Source organism: Cotesia typhae, unplaced genomic scaffold (assembly GCF_013202065.1).
Source record: "Cotesia typhae breed Kobodo isofemale line unplaced genomic scaffold, CoteBio_Ctyphae contig_4, whole genome shotgun sequence".
Classification (NCBI taxonomy): Eukaryota; Metazoa; Arthropoda; class Insecta; order Hymenoptera; family Braconidae; genus Cotesia; species Cotesia typhae.
This window is the reverse complement of record NW_027423748.1, coordinates 5,057,440-5,079,288: the sequence shown is the minus strand read 5'-3', so window position 1 is coordinate 5,079,288 and position 21,849 is coordinate 5,057,440. Positions and strand designations below refer to the sequence as shown.

The 21,849-nt window shown below is 29.0% G+C and overlaps 2 protein-coding genes across 3 annotated transcripts in view; one reads left to right on the top strand and one right to left on the bottom strand.

The window, feature by feature from the left end:
- The first annotated feature begins 12,638 nt into the window (after positions 1-12,638).
- Positions 12,639-14,104, top strand: LOC141527175 (hydroxylysine kinase). Its single transcript, XM_074242516.1, has 3 exons — positions 12,639-12,776; positions 12,946-13,337; positions 13,418-14,104. Exons 2-3 carry the CDS (start codon positions 12,963-12,965, stop codon positions 14,102-14,104), a joined length of 1,062 nt encoding a protein of 353 aa, XP_074098617.1. The 5' UTR covers positions 12,639-12,776; positions 12,946-12,962.
- Positions 14,105-14,121: 17 nt separating this feature from the next.
- Nolo (ADAMTS-like no long nerve cord) overlaps positions 14,122-21,849 on the bottom strand; it is a 163,575-nt gene continuing 155,847 nt past the window's right edge. Inside the window, exons 20-24 of one of the 2 annotated variants that reach the window (XM_074242506.1) lie at positions 21,335-21,424; positions 19,732-21,187; positions 17,293-17,465; positions 17,052-17,205; positions 14,122-16,956 (exon numbers count right to left, since the gene is read on the bottom strand). In XM_074242506.1, coding sequence (XP_074098607.1) covers positions 16,859-16,956; positions 17,052-17,205; positions 17,293-17,465; positions 19,732-21,187; positions 21,335-21,424 — 1,971 coding nt within the window. In that variant the 3' untranslated portion in view covers positions 14,122-16,858. Of the gene's footprint in view, positions 16,960-17,051; positions 17,206-17,292; positions 17,466-19,731; positions 21,188-21,334; positions 21,425-21,849 lie in introns of both variants that reach the window. The other variant, XM_074242505.1, reaches the window with a different exon arrangement.

The following is a 21,849-nucleotide window of genomic DNA, read 5'->3' as shown; positions in this document are numbered from 1 at the left end:
GTCTCTCAACTTCAGTGTCATATTATTGTATACACATAGTGTCAAAATAATACATAGTTACTTTTTTTATTTAAAGTATATAGTTGATTTGGAATTAACAATTACCATAAAGCATATGTTTTATCAGTTTGTGTTATAAACAGGTGCTGGATGTGTTTTCAAGTGCCATTGTTGTTATTAGTGATTTATTTTAAATTATTTGAGTTTGATATGTTCTTTGATGAAAATGAAGTCTTCTAAATGAATAGAACAGTTTTCATTCTATGGATCTAGATAGCCTAAATTGGTCCTAACGTGAACAAGTATATAACTAAATTTTTATATGATTTTTATTAGATTTCTTTTTATACTGATGTGTACCTACACAAAATCATATTTACATGCACACACTTCTTTTTACAAATATGTTCACTTACATGTAATCATACTCACACTCACACAAAGTACATACGTATACACATGTGCAGATTCAAAATTCGTTTATCTACACCCTACACACAGGAGCACATAACCCACAGACACACACACGCGCGCGCGTGCGCGTGCGGAATTTCCTCGCATGTCGCCATTTTTCTCTGCACTAGCTTTCTGTCTCTCGCGCTCTGTGCGAGGTAGCTACTTTTTTTTTTTTTTTTTTAAGAAGTTTATTTGTTTTGACAGAATACAGTTTTCATATTATTTAGGCTACAAAATCAACTTTAAAAAAAGCCTTAAAATTTAGGATAACAATATTCTTATTATCAATGTGTATGCTATTTAATATGCTATTTCAAGTGCCGCAACTTTGGGGGAGTTTAAAACCCACTATTACAATCATTTGCTTAGAATTGAACAGGCTGAAGTCTTGGGTCCGTAGTTCGGCCAGTAAGAACTCGGTGGTGATGCTGTGAAATTTTCGACTGTTAAATAGACTCTTAAACATAGTGCCTGATGTCATGTTACCACTTTGAACTTTTTTCTTATTATTTCTTCCTTTCTTGTTAAGTTTAACTTCAAGTGCATTCTGATGATAAGAGACCAAACATTTTTTCATTTTAAACTATTTTTATAAAAATGTTATATCTCATTATTTAATTATGTTATATATTATTACTCAATTTCTTCACACACTCTGTAATACTTTATATACCTTTTGGCTGTTAGGGGACGTTGTCCTACAGCAAGTTAATAAATTACATTACATTATTGTAATCTCAGGTTTAAGCGTTTTAATTTTATTATATACTCAATGAAGATCTGGTTTCGATATCAACTTTGCGTCGGATAAATAAGCTTAACATCAACTCGTCAAAAACAAAAGCAATGATCCTTGGTATAGTGCCTTTATCATCGTCATCATCATCATCATCTCGAAGAACTTTAATGCTTTTCTCATAATGACGTCAAATAATGAGGATATTGAATGTGTTGTCAGTTTTAAATATCTCGGTGTCATACCTGATCCTAGGCTGTGCTAGTCAGATCAAGTAGCCAAGATCTGTAGTGTGGAATAACTTTCAAAATATTCAACTAATCGCTCCAAACATCAGAGATACTTCTTGCACTGAAAAAAAAAAAAAAAACTGCGTCGAATGCCGCCAAATAATTACGAAGCGTTCAAAATTTAAAGCCATTAAAAAATTTATAAATAACCTACTATTATTACAATAATCAAATAATTATAATAAAAATATAAAGCACTTCAATAATGTGAATACAGAAAAAATTTACTTGAATTAAGTAAATAAATTTGAAGAACTTCATCTCCTTGATTTGAGTAAAAAAATTTTTAACTCAAAAATTTTTCTTGATTTAAGTAAATTATACTTGATTCAAGAATTTATCTCTTGATTCAAGTTAATTTTTTTTTTTAGTGTACTTAATACATCTGATTAATTTTTATAAAATAATAATTATGCGTGCGCAGCTTTTGCAGGCACATGTGTTTCTCTGATATTTTAACTGTTTCATATCTTAAATATTAATATAATATTGAAAAATTAGTGAAAATCACATAGTGTTACTCAGATCACTCTGATCGTTCATACTGGCTTATAATTTTTAATAATTATTCACTTTTACGATCGTGTTAACACCCTGAACATGTCACCACCGAAACCTAACTTGTACATCTGTGGAATCTGCGATGGAAACATTAGAGAAAATTCATCCTGCATCCAATGTTCTCACTGTCGCAACTGGATCCATCTAAAGTGCTCTGGCATGAGCACTCTGGAATTTAAAAAAACTGCAAACGCTATAAAAAAGAACTTGCTTACATGGAAATGTCCTTCTTGTACCAATGAGGTTAGTGTTCGTATTCAATCAGACATTGATGATGACGATGAAGATTCCGTTTGTGAATCGGTACAAGACGGGCTCAAACCTCTCATTAATAAGTTACTGCATCGTTTCACAAACCTCGAAAATAAGTTTGATAATTTCCGCTCTAGCATCGAAAATCGCTTAACCTCTATCCAAGATGAGGTCAATAAAATTTCAAAGCAAAACTCAACTCTTGAGAGCAGAATCTCAGTAGTTGAAAATAAACTTGAATTTCACAATAGTCCTGACCCTGAAGAAATTATTAGAGAACTCAATATGCGCAAAAAACGTGAAGCAAATGTAATTATTTTAAATGTCGCTGAATCTAAGAAAGGCTCTGGTAACGATCGCCTCAACGATGATAAATCTCTCATATCAACGATTCTTCCTACTGAACTGAGCAACATAACTGAACTTAAACTAAGACGTCTAGGTAAACCGTCAGCTGGTAAAAACCGTCCTCTGCTGCTTAAAACTGAATCAGCCTCAATAGCTAGGTCTATCTTAAAATCCAAGCCTGCAAGAGACACTGATCCACCAATCCTATTCAAACCTGATCTAACCAAAGCTCAGCAAAATCACTTAAAGTCATTGCGTTCCCAGCTGGACTTACTTAACAAAAGCGGCGTTACTGATAAAACTATCAAGTACATAAATGGTGTTCCAAAGATTGTTACTCACAACTTTCGCGAAATCCCTAGGAAAGGTCAAGACAGAATACCTAAAATTATTCTACCAAAACACCAGAGGCTTGAGAACCAAACTGAGCAGCTTCCTCGCCGCCTCAGCAACTAGCCTTCACGACATAATTTGCGTCACGGAATCTTGGCTTCATCCTACTATCTTCGACGGTGAAGTTATTGATAATTCCTTCTCACTCTTCAGGAGAGACAGATCTAACATCAACATTGGTCTTGAACGTGGTGGGGGCGTCTTCATCGCAGCTAAACGTACACTTCAGGTAAACCAAATTTATTCAATCAATAATAACCTAGAACAAGTATTTATCAATTTAAAAGGAAATAGACTCAATTTAATTATTGGATGTATTTACATTCCACCGCAATCTACGATCGACGTCTACTTCAAACATATTTAATCCATTTCATTTCTCAAGAGCAAATATAAGGACGCCTACATAATAATCCTTGGGGACTACAATTTGCCTTCGAGTTCACCATCCTCTGTTTGTATTAGACATATTTTCGAATCATTTGCTTCCTTTGAATGCCGCCAACAAAACTTTACGACAAACTCAAATAATAACATTCTTGACCTCTGTTTTAGTAGCCGCCAGCTTTCAGTTGAAAGGGCACTTGCACTAACAACTGAAGACAAATACCACCCAGCACTTTGTATTTCTATTGATTTCAAATCAGCACTTCAACCCCAGAGTACTCCTACTTTTATGTTCAACAAGACCGACTATACTGAACTTAACAAATTCTTCATAAACACTGACTGGACTGAGCTGTACATCATCGACAACATTGATGACAAAGTGGACTGGTTTAATAAAACCCTCTTCCAAGGATTCACACTCCATGTTCCAGTGTTTATGAAGAAAACGAGCGACTTCCCGCGCTGGTTCTCCAGCGAATTAATTCGACTAGTTAAGCTGAAGAAAAACGCTCACAGCCGATACAAACAAGATAGGACATCGTCTAATTACAAATGCTTCAGTAATCTCCGCTCAATTTGTAAAAACTGGGAACATCTTGCTATAAAAACTATGTGGCCAAGACTGAAACTCATATACATCATAACATTAAGAAATTCTGGGATTTTATAAGAAGCAAAAAGCGTAATAGTTCAGACATTCCTTCAATGATGACCTCAAACAACACCTCAGCAAACTCTGGACCAGATATCTGTAGCCTCTTTGCCTCTTTTTCAAGAACACCTTCGTACCTAGCACACCCGCATCCTACTCAGCACAGCATATACCAAACACCAATGATCAATGTACTCTCAAAGCCACTTATGATGACGTCTTTAAACACCTTACATCCTTGGACGCTAAAAAGGTCCTGGACCAGATGTCATTCCGAATCAAATATTAAAAAACTGTGCCGTCAGTCTCTGCGACCCAATTACACACATTTTCGATAAATCACTTGAACAGGGTATTTTCCCAACAGCTTGGAAAAACTCATACGTTACTCCAATTCATAAAAATGGTAGCAAATCAGATGTCTTCAATTACAGACCAGTCTGCATACTTTCGGCACTATCCAAACTATTCGAGAAAGTGATCCTCACTCAGGTTACATCTTACATCAAGAAAAAAATTACACCCAAGCAGCATGGTTTCATCGGTGGTAAATCTACGGTCACTAACCTGTTCTGCTATACTAACTACATTCTTAATGCCCTTGATAACGGAGTCTGCGTTCATTCTGTCTACACACACTTCAGCAAGGCATTTGACAGGGTGGACCACTTGATTTTACTGGATAAGTTAGAAAAACATGGCTTCACCGGCAGTACTTTAAACTGGTTCTGTTCCTATCTAAAAGACCGTTGTCTCCAAGTTAGAATCGGAGATCACACATCTGAAGTATACCAAGCTACCTCCGGTGTCCCACAGGGCTCACACCTAGGGCCTATCTTATTCAACATCTTTATTAATGATATCGGCGACAACCTGCGCTCGGACTTCTTACTATACGCAGATGATCTAAAGATCCCTGGTTAAAAATATTGATTGAAAAGGATTGAAAATGATGAAATTAGAATACTTTTGAATAATTTCAATTCTTTTTCATGTATATATAGATATACAGTTCACATAGGGTGACTGATTCCCAATACTTTTCAATCAATATTTTTAATCAGGGATATACAGAATCGTTACAGGAGTACTTGATATCGCCATCCTCCAAAACGACATTGATTGCCTACATACTTGGTGCCTCTTAAACAAGCTGTACCTTAATCCTAACAAATACTATACTATTTCCTACTCTCGCTCACACTCTTCAATACCCACCGATTATCTGCTCGATGGACATAGAATTCAGGAATGCACAGAGATCAAAGACTTAGGCATACTTATTGATAACAGACTCACTTTCTCCAACCATATTGACCGCATAACGCTTCAAGCCTATAAAATGCTCGGTCTCATAAGCAGAATGGGCCGTGACTTCAACAACCCTCTCACACTTGTTCGCCTTTTTCTTACACTGGTATCCCCCATATTGGAATATGGCTCCATTATTTGGTCACCGAATACAACACAACAATCCAATAAAATCTAAAAAATTCTACATAAGTTCAGCAAGACGCTGGCCTTTGCAATATCCAAATCAGGTTCTCCTATCTCAGCTCTTGATGCCAAAATGCAATATAATCTATCCAGCTACGAAAGGCGTAGACAACTTGCTGACGGTATATTCTTTTTCAAGATTTTCACTGGCCTAATCGATGTCTCTGATGTATCTAGCTGCTTTGAGTTCATCAACAACAGCAAACAGAACCTAAGACACAACCGCTTATTAAAGACATCTTGTTCTAATAAAAATTATATTATGGATGGTCCTCGTAATAGAATCGCAAATATGGTCAACAAGTTTCATTCAGATGTAGACTTCTTCAACGGAAATTTACAACAGTTTATTTCCAGACTTAATTGCCTTTTGTAATAACTAAATGTCTCTACTCCTGATCTTTAACTTAAATTTATATTTCCAATTTTCTTTTTTTCTCTTTTATAATTTTCTCTTTTCACTTTAAAACATTAATGTATAATGCCGATTGGCGTATAATGTATATAAATAAATAAATAAATAAATAAATAAAATAATATACCAGTGTCTTTGTTAATAAATAAATTAAAATAGAACCAAATAAAAGAAAAATATTAAAAAACGATCGGTGCACCATCGTCCAAGCGCCTAAACAAAGGAACAACGTTCTTGGACGTTCTGATCCGAGAGAACCCTTTGACGTAAGGGTTAAAGACCCTCACGTTTTTTCCACTCTATAAACTTACAAACAGCGACCCATTATTTTATGGTATCATATGAATACTAAGCAATGTTATTGGTAAAAGTATAGGGTAGAAGTACTGTTTGTGGCCACTTTGTATTTTTCAATGCCACATCATGTAAAAATAAAAATAAAAAACATTGTCGAAAAAATAAAAACAAAATTTAGCGGTGGGTTACCCTTATTGATTTAGGGGTTGAAAAATAATTTCCGACCGATTTTCAAACTTACCAAATATGAACAAAAATTTTCATAAGAATTGATCGAAGTCGTTTCGGAGGAGTGTTTCTTAATAACTTAATACTGTGATCTGTGATACGAAAATTTTAAGATTACATTATAATCTTAAAACTAACGCCATCTAACACCAAAAACTTACAGTTTCTTTGATGGTATTACAGAATACTCTATTCTATGTTAAGCGTGATTAACGGTAAGTTATCACATGATTTAGTAAGGTTCGTACATGTATTCCCTTTACCAACCCTGATAGCCAGCGCTTTCTCAGTAAGTGTTGACTTCCAGCAGTTACGGTTAATTTATACATCAAGTTGGCGGTAATTCTTCTCTCAACAACAGTTGTAAGCAAATTGACGGAAATCTACGGCCGCAACTTGAATACAAGTTAACAATCAAACTTGTGGTTAAATTTCTTTTCAACTTTACTACAATTTGAAGGAAATACTTGTACAGCAAGTTTTGACGTCTATTTGCAGAGTAAGTTATAGGTAACTAATAGGTAATCGCTCGCTTTGCCAACTGTTTCCGTCAAGTTTGCTTCAAATTGCGGACGTAGATTGACAGTAAGTTATAGATAAGGTGGCTATCAGGGAAGGATCTCTAATAGTCTATATATCAACGGACCTTGATCAAATGTATCAAATGTCAATGGTAATTATTTATTTACTAGCATAACATTAATGATAAGTTTTTAAATCAAATATATATTTGTTCAAGTTTTAATATTATTATGATAGAGAATTTCGTAAGTTTTAATTAGACGACATTTATCTACGCTTTGTATTTTTTTTAAATAAACATTAACCTATTTTTGAGTATATAAACATCGTAGTCTTTATAAATTAAGTAAAATGTTCATAGTTTGTTTATAAAACAATAATGTTACAAGTACTACGAGAATGACATTAAAGTCAGCTGTCACTTGACAATTTTTTTATTTTCTTTAACAAAAAAATTTGTTCTAAAAAATTATTTTTAAAAAATTGCATTTTTAATTTATTAAAATTTCTAAAAGTCCATTTTTTGATAATTTTTTTTGCTATAATTTATTTGTTAAAGAAAATTTAAAAAATTGTGAAATGACAGCTAAATTTAATGTTATACTACGAGAACTTTTTTAAAAATGTAAAAAATTATTAGCACAGGCGGTAAATCGTTTTTTTTTGTTCCTTGTTTATGATACTAAAATTTACAAGAAAATTTCACATGTAGAAATTTTAAAAAATTACTTTCTGATTAATTAAAATAACACAGGATTTCCTCATCATATTTATTTAGATATTGATAACACCGAATTAGCCGTCAGCTGTTGATTTAAAAAAATTTTTAACAAATCAATTACAATAAAAAAATGCTTGCAAAAATTTTCACTTGTTATTTTTATTAATTTTCATATGTGAAACTTTTTAATAATAATTTTTTTAATAATTAAATTGCTATAAAATTCTAAAAAAATTTTTAATATCTGTCAAGTTCAGTGTCATAGATATTAGATCTTTGCTAAAAATATTTTTGATATATTGAAAGAAAATTATACCAGCATTTTCTGACAATCGTTATAAATCTTTTGTTTTAGAGCTTGGGATTGCTAAAATTGACGAGTTACGATAAGTGTTGGACACAGATGTTGACGGAATTCAAAAAAGAAGGCTTGAGTTAGAATTATCAAGTCTGTTCAAGACAAAACCAAGGATCAAAAAGATAATATCGTCTTGGCAGAACAAAAAGCGATAAAAACTTTTCAAAATTTTTAAAGATATTTTAAAGTACCCTGGAGCATGTTTATCAAAATCGCTGCTATAAATGTCTAGCATTTTCAATAAGAACTGTTTCTTTTTTTTTAGAGAACATTCGTTGAAGCTGAACAATGGCTACTGGCAACATTTCGTTGACACTGGAAAGCTCATTGAACTTGAAAGACTTCAACGGCAAGTTTAATGTCATTTTGATAAAACTGCCATTGAAAAAGTATCGGAGAATCTGTGATGCGACTAACGTCGAGCTTTGAACTAGGACCAGATGATGGAATTGAATATTGGAAAAGTTTCAGCGAACTACAGTTTTGTCTTGTTCTGGTGTAAAAGCACCCATGGTTCGAATATGGGACAATTTTGTCTGCGCAAATGAGGCTTTCGTTGCTATGAAGATATCTGTTGGATATGTACGAATATTGATAATCTTGGAAACAGCAAGAATCTTGACAGCAAAGCAGTTTTCATTCTCCACCTTCAAAGGACAAGGTCGCGGAACGAGATTATTGTGCGTTCAATAGTGGAGGTTGTGGAAAAAAAAAATTGAATTCAGGTGCATCGATCTCGATTCAAATCTGATTATTGAATTAATTTTCAATTTTTAATTATAATTTTACCTGTCAAGTTATCGCTCCGACAATTTATCTGAATTTATCACTTTTCAAATCGATTTCAGAAAATACAGTAAATTTATTTTTAAATGGTAACGACTTAAATGGAATGTATAATGTTTTATTTAATTCATTTTTCGTTATTTGATTGAAGCTCTATATAAATCAATAAGTATGTAATTGAAGAAGGAATTTTATAGTTAAAAATACAAAAATAGATACGGCAATTAATAAATTAAAAAATAATCTTCAGATGTAATTATAAAAGTTTGGAAAATCCAAAAATGCACATTTTGAAATTAAAATGAACTATTTTTATTTTTATATAAATACATATATAGATATACAAAAAGACCGTTTACTTTTAATGAATTTATTCATTTCGCAATTAAATTACATTGAGTTAAACGGTAATTTTAAATAAGCTATCACTCAGAATCATACTGAAGAAAATGAAAAAAAAAAAGAATAAAAAGTGAAATTTTTTGGGAGTTATCGTGACCACATGCATTCTACGCTAATCAACAAATTCGGTAGAATTTGGCGCCAAGTTCCGTTCAAAACGGAGCGCCAGACTACCGAATGTTATTTATATTTACTGTAAGCAGAACGGCTTTTCGGGGTTACAAAATTTTATTTTAATTCTGAGGTACTTTTTTAACTTAATTTGTTATCATCAAGATTAATTAATCACTTATTTTACCGTTTTAATCAATTATTTATACTTGCAACAATTTATTCACTTAAAATTATTAAATTTTATCAGCACATACTATAGCTCGCTCAGATTTTTCAATTCTGACTTTTTTTGCTGGAGAAATATATCCGCCCTAGACTAGATAAAATAAAAATGTGTAGTAATCTTTTAAAGATACGAAACTACAGTTAAAAAAGTAATTCATAGCTTACATTTACGACCGCCAGGGTGCGCTGGAATTATATCCACATAAACTGTAGACAGTTTGCGGTAAACAATACAGCCAATGCGAGATTTAAGATAGCACCCCAGAAGTTTTTTTTTTTAATTTTGAACTTTTTTTTATCACATCGTTAGTTCATCGTTTGTTCTTCATCGCTTACTATCAACATTTGTTTGATTTGTTAGTTCTCTATTTATTTATTTAAAAAAATTTCTTATTAATATATCTTTAAGTTAGCCTCCCTATTGCATTTTTAATATTTTTTTAGCAATACGGCTCATTAAACCTCTCTTTTCGATTGTTTATGTATATATAACAATCGTTTCTACTTCACATTGTTTATTTGTTGTTTAATCAACATTTTTAATTAGCTGAATATTTTTATTCTAAATATTTGCAGTGCGCATGCGTCAACTTTACGTTTATAGACTTTTAGCGCGGTCTTTTGAAAATTATAATGACAAGCACAGTGATTAGAGTGAGTGTATTATTCTTGTATTTTTAATTATAGAAGTCACATAGAAGCCACAGTACAAAAAAGGCAAGGTGTAGTCTTTAATAATTTTATAAAAAGTTTTTATTTTAATAAAGTATTCAAATTTTTTGTTATTTCTTTTTTATTTTAATAATAGTTTTTAATTCGAATTATTTTAATGCTACGTTTATGTCAGCACTTGTCACTAGCTTTAATTATCTTAATTTTTAATACACTTCACAAATCACCCACAATTACTTTGTTTTTGTAATTATTTTACTTCTTTCTAATTATTAAAATTTTTGCTCCCCCGTTTGAGATAATACGAAAGATTTTATAGCTTAAAAATATCTTATCAGCTCTAATTATATAATATATGATTTCATACATTGTTATGTTTATAGATTCACATCAGTGAAGTATACTCAACGAATTAAAAACACTGCTTACTGGATTAATATCAGTTTCAGTGAAAAAATCCGTTTCGAAAATTTTTTCAGATTTTTAGTGAAAATATCTGTCAATATGGTAGTCTGGTGAAGATATCTGAAATAACACAAAATTTTTTAATTCAATTTTTTCAGTTCCGTCATTAAGCTTTCATGAAGAAACTTGATCATGCTTCGTTTAATTGTAATTAACACATTTTGATTGGCAATCACACCGCATTTTCTCAATTTAGTCGGCCATACGTTTTATTTTTTAATCAACTCAATTTTCGCAGTGATTCCACGACAGAGTCAATGTATGCAGGCGTATTCACTTGTAAGCAAATTGCATAACCGAACAGGAGAGGGCGTTTTATTAAAATCATAAACGATGGGCGGACAATTTAAAAATTTCAAATAAAATACGTATGCCATGTTGATTTTACCTAACTTTTGTTAAACGTATCATAAAATAATATTTCATTAATTACATTTATGCATTTTATAGGTTGACTTACTTATAAATGTTGAAACATTAAAAGGATGTTCATGTATCCTGAAAAATTTGGGGTACTCGATGACGCGCGCCAAGTACGATAAAAAAATTTTTTCTTAATTTTTAAATTTTCAACAAATTTTTTTCAATTTTTTCAACATTATGACGGTTTCTTGGTATTTTTTTGTATTTAACTTTTTTTTTGTATAGAATGAAAATTATTATAACGAGTCTTATTTTTTTTGCAAAGTGCAGATGTTATTGAGATGAGTTTTATGAACGTGGACTTGGCGCAATTTTTTACAGTGAAACTGTTTTTGTTCGGATACAGACTACCCGACGTCCACCGAAATATTTTTTTAAAACAGTTTTTTTTATACTATCTAGAAAAAATAGTGTTTTTTAAAGTATCGATTGTCATACAAAAGTATTATTGTTGATATTTGTCAACTCATTCAATACTCAAAGTGCAAAAAAGTTCAAATAAAAGCAATTTAAGCCGAGATAATTGCTTGACCTTGAGAGAGTGAGAGTAAAGCACTATCGCTTCGCGTTGAGACGTGCCATAAAATTGGCATAAATTTCTTCTTTGACAGATACAGAGACACGTTAGTTTCTTACGCTAAATATGTAACAAATACTTGACAATAACATTTATTTATTTTTTTTATTGATATTTATTTAACGCCAATCGGCTTTGTACACATTGGCAATACGGGAATGTTGAAAGATATTAATATGGAAAAAAAAAAAAAAAAAAAAAAGGAGTCAGACTAAAATATATAAGGAGAAAGGAGAATTATTGCAGCATTATGAATTACAAAATTTTTTTTAATTTATCTAAGAATGTTTTATAGGAATCTCCGAAAAAATTTATGTCAGTGTGATGTTTATTAATAAGGGCTGATATTCTGTTTCTTGGACTATTATGGACACAGTTTTTATTGGATCTCGTTGTTTTCAGTTGTCGATTATTAGAATAATTAGAAATTTTATTTTACTAATTTCTAATTTTTTTTTTACACCTAGATAACAATAAATTGTATTGTTTGTGCCATTGATAAAAAATATTTTTTATTTCGCACCAGCATTTATTATAAGATAAATATTAAATCATTTCAATTTAAAAGAATTATATTGTTATTCAAGCTTATTGTTTAATTAAACTCATTAAATGATAAGTAGACTAGTAGTAGCTACTCTATACAATGTCTACGGCAGCAATCGCCGCTATCATTCACTTAATATAAATAATATGAACCTATGTGTACTGGTATCAGTGTCGTATTATTCGTTGGACCGTCATAATAAACTGAAAGAAAAGTCAGTAATAAAATTATTACTTTCATTTTCATTTTAAGTAAATTTAATAAATTATAAAATTTTTACTGAGTTATATTGTGCTCAATAATTTGATAAATATAAAAATAAAATAAATACGTCAATAATTAATTTTTTATGAATGAAAGCTTGAATTAAATAATAAAAATTTTTGAATTTACTGATTGATTAATGGAAAAAATTTGAGATCAATTGAATTCTCGATCAATTATTCAAGGTAAGCTTGTATTGTTTTCTTTTGAAATTTTAATTCAACAGATAAAAATTGAATTTGAATTTGAATTCTAAAGAAATAATCTAAGATTTGAAAATTATTAAAAAATTTAATGTTAAGAAAATAATAATTTTGAGATGAAGTTTTATTTTAACAATTTTTCTTACTTTAGTGACCAGAAATAATACAATGGCTTCATCAGTAATTGAGCGAAAAATAAGACCGGTAGTCAGTGATGAAATAGCTATAAAGCTAGTAGAAAAATTATACGGATTGAAAGTGAAAAATATTCAAGAGTTGAATAGTTACGATGATAAAAATTATCGAATACTTTGTGACCCCGAATTTGAAAACCCGCATTTAAAAAAGATTAATCATGAAGGATATGTATTGAAGATTATGAATTCAATAGACTCTAAAGATAAAAGTTGTATTGAAGGGCAAAATGAAATGATGTTGTATTTAAATAAATGCAATATAACTTGTTCCGTGCCGATAAAAAATATCCATGGTTCTTACTATTCCTTGGAAAAACTTAAAAATGAAGATATTGCTGAACATATCGTGAGTTAAAAATTAAACCATGGAGTAAACATTGCTTCAAATAAAAATTAATTTATGGAAATATTATTTTATTATTTTAGGTACGTCTGTTGGTTTTTTGCCCTGGAGAAATATTATACAATGTTAAAGTAATGAAAGAACTACTTTTTGATGTAGGAAAATTCGTAGCTACTTTAAATGAAGTACTCCGTGGATTTTCTCATAGTTCTTTTAAAAATCGTACGCATTTATGGAGTCTTATGGAAGTACCACGATTGCGTGATTATTTGTTCGTTATTAAAGATGAAAGTGATAAAGTATTGCTGGGAGATATAATTAAGAGATTCGAAAAAGATGTTATCGGCAATCTTAATCGATTAGATAAAGGTATGATTCATGGCGATTTAAACGAACAGAATATTTTGATAAATCCCGAACAAAATAAAGTCATAGGGATTATTGACTTTGGCGATACTCAGTATTCGTACTTGATATTTGAGTTAGCAATTAATTTATGTTATATGATAATACAAGCTCGTGATATAGAAGCGGGAAAATATATTATTAACGGATATCGGAGTAAAAGGAAATTGTCAAATTTTGAAAAAAGTATCTTAAAAACCGCTGTTTGTGCTCGTTTGTGTCAAAGCTTAATTTATGGAATTTATTCACATTTAAATGAACCGGAAAATAATTATTTAACGGTTACTCAAAAACCTGGATGGAAAATTATTCGAGAACTTTGGGGAATTGAGGATGATGATGTTATGAAAGTATGGGAACTTTGAAATAATAAATACTTTTTTTTTTTTAGTAACTTTACTATGTTTATTAGCATTTTCAAATGATTTTTATACCCAATTGTGCAATTATATATGTATACGTATATCAGAGGATTTAAAAAAAAAAGTATAATTTGTTAAATTAAACTAAGTATATAATTTTTTCCTTAAAAAAAAAAAGAAAGTTATTGACAGAAAAAAATTTTCTCAAAACGAAAAATTTACTTTAATTTTCAAATTCAATTAAATGATTAATGTTTTAATTTTGTCGAATACTAAACCGTGTAAACCTTAAATCTTTTTTTAACTGTTATTTCTTAAAAAATATCCTTTTTTTGGAATGAAGGTCTTGAGGTATTTCGTTGATAAAACAATGTCAGATCGTTGTTTGGAAATAAGATCTTCAATATTTCAATCCATAAAAATGATGTTTAAAAATTTTATGAACTACGTACTTATTCTCTTAAAGCCTACCAAAAATAGAATAAATTGAGTCAAAATAAATAAAAAAAAAAAAAAAAAAAAAAAATAGAAATTTTTCGATTAGAAAAATTAAAAAAAAAATGAATTTATTAAGAAAATTAATATTTTCAGAATTTTTAAAATAAGGTGTTTGTTTTTACATATAAAATAAAAAAAAAAGTAAATAAAGTACAAATCACTGGAATTATGTGGCCATACTTTACACTGAAAAAAGTAAACTGTAAAATTTACTCGGATTCCGGCTAATTTTTATAGTTTCAAACAGTAAGTGGACATCGGGGTGGCAAAAATATAAATATTACAGAACTTAATATAGAAAGTATGAAAACCACAATTTATAATTTATAATTTTAAAAAATTACAGTTTCAAACAGTAAAAATTGCTGTTTCAATATATAGTCCATACACAGAAAAAAAAATTAACTTGAATCAAGTAAATAGTTTTGAAGAATTTCATCTTCTTGATTTGAGTAAAAAAATTCTTAAACTAAGAAATTTTTCTTGGTTTAAGTTAATTTTATTTGATTCAAGAATTTTTGGTTTTGAATCAAAACAATAAAACTCTTCAAAATTATTTTTTTGGTTTAATATTAACGTAGAATATTAAAAAAAAAAAACTAACGATTTACAAGTATCAATTTTTTCATAATTTATTACCAGAAAAAGGGTAGACCCCACTTCCAAACAATTACCTGATGCATTTTAAATACGATCATGACTCATAATCGTAGTAAGTACATAAAATGTTTTTTTTAGGTCTACAAAAGTTTGAGAATTTTTTTGCAAAAAAGATATTAATTTTTAAAGCACATTTTAAAAAGTTCATCCATCTCTTTACAATAACAAATAAATTTTACAATGAGGAAATAAAATAAAATGAAATAGTAATTATTATTTTTTAAATTATCCTTATAGATATACTTTCCATTTATTTATATTTCGTTTTGATGAGTAGACAGTTACATATTTACATAAAGATGTAATGATTTGTTTTTAATTAATGAGTATTATTGTATAAATTAACAATATTACTCTTTATTCACTTATAATCTTAAATATTCATTTTACATAGAGGGATCGTATTATATACAGTAATTGTCAATTATAAATTATTAAATATATCTGTTACGAAAAACATAATTATTAATTATCATATTTTTTATAAATTTTATGTTTTAATTTAAAACAATAGTAAATCTGTCATTCGATGCTTTAATTAATTATATATAATGTAAATTAATAAAATTGTCAACTCAATTTTTTAGTTAATAAAAAATTCATTTTTACTAAAAATTATAAATATTATAATTATATTACATTACTTATTTTATTTATTGCTTAGAAACTATTTTTAGGATTTTTTTTTTGTAGGCAAGTAATAATTTATTCTATGTATTTTTTTTTTTTTTTTGTTTTTATATTCTTATGCTGTGAAGTATCAATTTAGCGATTTCCTATAATTAAATAAATTACAATGCGTTAAATTAATGTAGAAATATAACAAAAATAAATAAAACCAATTTAAACAATAATAATAACATAATTAAATTCGTACTCGCGGAATGTAGTGAAAATAATTAAATAATGGATTTTACTGGCAAATTTAATTTATCTAATGCCCTGCAGAATTTTCATTAAAAGTTATTATTATTTGTATTAAATAAACCATTTTCAGTCTTAATAAAAAAACGATTTTTTTATCTATAGAGAATAAAAGCTGTGAAATAAAATAATTCATGATTTTTATTTTAGTAAGCCTTAAAAATCAATTATAAATATTTTTTAATTTTATTTTCAATTTTTTAATTTTATTAAATATTTTAAATTCATAGTCATACTCCTTTGAGGATAAACTAATTAATTAAGTACCCTTCAATTTATTTTGAACTTTAACAATATTCTCTTAATTTCTTTTCTGATAATCTTCTTCCTATTATTTTTAAATTCAATAATGCAAGGAAGAAGAGTGATAAATCAATACTTATTTTTAGAGAAAACACGAGGTAAATTCACTCCTTTAAAGGTATAAGTGCTATGTTTAAAGTGTGCGTAAAATAAATTTTTATCTAAAAAATGACTTATATTAAGTCATTTATTTTTTTTATTTATATTTATATTTTATAATTTATTCATCATATTAATAGTAATATTCTGGCATTTCGACTGTTGTTTTCCATCATATACTATTACTTATTATTATTAATTCATTTCAAGTAATTATCTAATTACTGTCAATATTGACATTTATTTTTAGATTAATTAATTGTTACTTCATGCTTAGCGACAAGATTTGCAGCATTGTTTCTGATAAAGCGGTACTCGGCACATATTCATCATTTTAACCCTGGTGCATAATGGCGAATGATCTTCGCAGTCTTCTAAATAGAAATAATAAATTTAATCAATATAAAATTAACATTTATAATCATAAATAATAATTAGAAAAATATATTAATATTTAATGAATTACCAGGTATTCGAGGACATGGAGAACCTTTGCAAATTTTCATAACTGGAGGTCTAGGTATATCACGGCATGCGTTACCTGCAGGCTTTTTCGTTCCAAACCATACACACTGTAAAATTCTATATTTAATGCCATCTTCCTCGCAAGATGCTGTACACTAGATAGAATAAAAAATTTCGTTTAGTATTTATTATATTAAATTTTTAATGCCAAGTCTTTTTTTTTTCTAATATTTTTTTCATACCTCCGACCATTCGCCTACTCTCCAAACTCCTTTACAGGCATCGTTATAACATTCTTGTCTTTGTGGTGGTCTTATTGCGTCGTCGCATTTATCGGTATTAAGAATAGTCGCGTTTGTTGAGCCGTTAACTGCGTCTTCAATTAAACGACAGGTAACATCTCTCCTTTGCATTGCTAAAAAAAAAAAACGTTTTTAATCATTACATTATTTTTTAAAAAGTCGATACAGAAGTTAATAAATTTTAAATGCTTCTTTGATATGAGGAAAAATAAGTCATTTCAATATATTCTAACGTATTACCCCGAAAATAATTCTTACAAATATAAACATACAATAAAAATTATGTATGGTTGAATGACCTTTCAGAATAGATAAGCTAAAAATGACTTTTGTTATTGAATGCATAAATTCTATTATAATAATTAATTTTATATATGTGTGAATGATAATTTGATAAACTGGATTAAATTATTTCTAATTATGACATTTATAAAGTTATTTTAATGCCATTTAAATTCAACAACAATATAAAACAGAAATAGTACAAAATACAAATAACATATTAGTTATTTTCATCTTAGGCGGACGTATTAGGGTCATCTATAACTACTTCATTAATTTGACAAAGCTTTTTTCATTATTCGTTTATCTTATTTATAGGGGATAAAAATTTTCATCGAAAATATTGCTTAAGGCGGTATTCTGGTCTAGAAATTTGAAAAAATCAATTTTTTTTGCATATTTTCAAAGTTTAGACCCTTGAAAATATGTCCTGAAATGGATTTTTCAAAATTCAAATTATTTTCGGAGATAGAGATTTTGTGACGCAGCTGCTTCTGCGAACTTCTGCCTCTTCAAAAGAAGGCCGAACAGCTCGATTAGCAGAAAGAACTTCACAAAACATCTAGTATGAAGTAGAAGAAAGCCCAATGTATGGATCTGAGATCGCCGATTAATCCAAAGTTAGTATTAAATATTATTATACGTGTTATTCTACTGGAATTGTTTCTCAAACTTTAAATGCGATTTTCTCGAAACTACTTTTTTTAAGTGGTTGACATGATATCTCAAGTTCTACCCAACCGATTCTTTTAAAATTTGGTGAAAATTTTCTTTATATATCTCTCTATCGCCACTGCCTTGGATATTGAAAAATTTCAATTTAGAGTATTTTTAAAAAATTCGAAAAAGTAAAAAAAAAAGGGTAAAAAAAATTGATATTTCATGTCGACGTCATTTTGTGATTTTTTTTGGCTAAGGTCAACGCGATAGCGACATCTTTACCGCTTCACTAGTCTGTAATTTGTCAAATTTATCATCTTTTTTTTTTTCAATTTTTTTTATATTCTTGAAATGTCCATAAACATCATATGAAAAAACGGATAGTAAAAATATTTTTCATTTTTTTTATGTTAGTTTGAAAAATGCCTAAAATTTAGGCTCTCGACCAGAATACTTCCTTAACACTTTTCAAGTACAAATTATTAAATGAAGAAAACGCTTTACAATTTTCAAAGGATGAATTATTTTTGTCGTGTTTCGAAAACGTAATATATTGAGAGTATTTTGACAATATGACAAAACTAAATATTAAATATTTACAGAGTTATCGATATCCTTCAATGCCCCGAAGCCTTAATTTTTTCTTGTACTAAAACTTTGAGCATTATTAGTATATCAGAGAGTTAGCGATTGATTTGACTGAAATTTTGAGAGGCTTTTGTCTTAAGACAAAATTTCTTGTTATCACGAAGATGAACTCAAAGTTTTAAAGTTTTAAAGTTTAAACTTCAAATTAATTATGAAAATAGCAAACAAATATTATTTGAAGTGAATATTAAAAAACAATTGCTCATTAATGTATGAATTATAAGGTAAAAGACCCAGTTATTGACACTTGTAATTTTATTTTAATTAAAAAAAAAAAAAAACAAATCAACTCTGATAAATTAATAAATGTAATTGTTGAGTTATGAATTTTAAGATAATTTGGTTTTATGAAAAAATTTTATTTTTTTAATTAAAACACAATTGTAGGTGTTAAACAACTAGGCCAGTGACAATAACTGGGACTTTTACCTGAATGTTTTTCTTGTTTTTTTCTTTAATTAAATTCTAATTAATTGTATTTAATTTCACATATTTTCATCTGATGTATATTGCCAATAGGCATATGTTGATAAATAAATAAATGATTATTAACTATTATATTTTATATACAAAAAAATTTTCAATTTTCTTAGCAGAAAGTTAAAAAAAAATTATAATAATAGTTAAAATAACGTATTGTTTATAATGTATCTTATTAATAAATAGCTTTAAAATATAATAATTATCAGACGGATAATGATGAGTGAATAGAATGATCAAAGATCAATGAAGTAATTTTAATAGTGTTGTTGATAGTGTTCTTAGTAAGTAAAAAAGTAGGGTGTTTACCAGTTTTCCAATTAAAACAGCGTGATGATTCACACGGGGTCCATTCACTTGCATGCCATTGGGGACATCTCTCTAAGCCACAAGGACGAACTTTTGCCGGTACGTTAAAACCAGCATCTTCACAAAGCGAAGCACCTATTACAGTTCTCGATGAAACTCGTGTGTTATTATTAGCTGGTTTTGTTGAACGAACCATACACTGAGCTCCTCTCATTTGAAATCCACCACCTCCACAAGTTTGCGAACATTTAGACCATTCAGTAGTAACCCATTCAAATACTAAATTCTCACTAGTTTCTTTAGTAAAAATATTTAAAGTATCATCAGTGGTGTCGCTCATGTCAAAAGTCAATGTTTCCACTTGTATTAATGGTTGATTTGAATTTTTATTCTTCAATGAGTTATGAGAGTGATTTTTATGTTTTGAATGCCGTGTTTTTTCCGTAGTATCCTCATTACTCAACACTTCAACCGCTCCGTGATCGATGTTCTCTGAGTCATTTTCTCGAGCTATTTCATCACTCGAAATTTTTGAATTATTTCTACTGTGATTTGTTGACAATTTTGCTGTTTCATTTTTAGATAACTTTTGTTTTATCAATTCTTCTTCATATGAGTCTTCTATTTGTTCCATTTCACTACCGGAGTCAAACATTTTTTCATCATCTTCAGGCAATTTTATCGTCAAAGATTCTGTTGATGATTTAAGATTATCATTAACTATTGATTTAACAGTCGTATGGATAGAATAATTAACAATTTTATCCAAGTCTATTGTTGATTTTTCATTACTTATAGTTGGAGTTGGAGATGTACCAGTAGAACTATGATGAGATTTAGAATAATCATTCTTATCTTGAGATTCTACTCCGCTTGAACTTTTTTCTAGCGGATTTTTTGATGAATAAATCTCCGTAATTTTATTTTTATCATCAGTATGACTTTGGGAATAAATTTCAATAGTAGAAGTTTCCGTTGACGAGTAAATTTTTTCGCTATTTTTTTTACTCAATTTAATACCTCGCTCATTTCTCAAATAATTATCAACATTGTTATTGAGATTTTTGTTTTTAATATTTCTTAAAGACTCTTCAAAGTAATCAGAAGTTTGTTCGGTCGTGAATCGATGTTTGTAAATTCTAAGCGATTCGGTTGATTTTTTTCTGTTATCCCATGCATTCATTGAAGATATAGCGCTGTCGAAATCATAAGGCTCGTCCTCAATGAATATTCGCTCTTCATCTGGTCCAAATTTGTCGTCAGGAATCACCGAATTACGTCCAAACATATCAAAATCTTTGTCTATGCTGTCGTAATGTATATGTACATCATTATCTTTAGGATCTTTTATATTCAGTTCGAGGGTATTTTTCGAGTGAAAATCGTTGGGAGATAATTCAGGCGCCATTCGGTGCCCTCGATTAGAAGATCCGCCATTTTGGAATGGCCAATATGACTGAAATTTATAAAGATTAATTTTATAATAACTATTTTAAGAAAATGGGTTTGAAATTTGAAAAATGATTAGGGAAAACAAATAGTATTTAATAATTATAAATAAAGTTATTAATTATTTATTGTAAAATATAAATAGAAATATCACCTGCAAGGTAGAAATTAATTGACTGAAATGTGGTGTAAGTCGAGAAGCACCAGAAGAAGCTGTAGATTCAACAGACTCATGATAACCCGGCTAAATATTTATATTTCCAAATCCATTCCATCAAGTAAAATTTAAATGCAGCAATTAAAGAAAGACAAGAAGAAATTATTTTAGGGTAGAAAAAAAGTTAAAATTTTAATTATTGAGCTAAAATTATGAGATTAAATTTAAGCTCGCAGTGTATATGCGTTGGAAGTATATTTTTAAAACCGTTTTGTAATATTATAACAAGTTCTCTTGAAAATGTTTCGTGATTTCGGTACCCCGAAATAAAAAAGATAATATATAATATATAGTTAAAGTAATTAAGGGGGAATACCACGGTGTTCCCTTACTTGGGATAAAACTAAAAAATTTTTTTGATCTAAAGGTTTTAAAGATTAGAAATAGTATATTTATAAAAGAAATTAATAATTTAATTAATTGAATAAGTACCAAAACCAAAAAAAGTCACT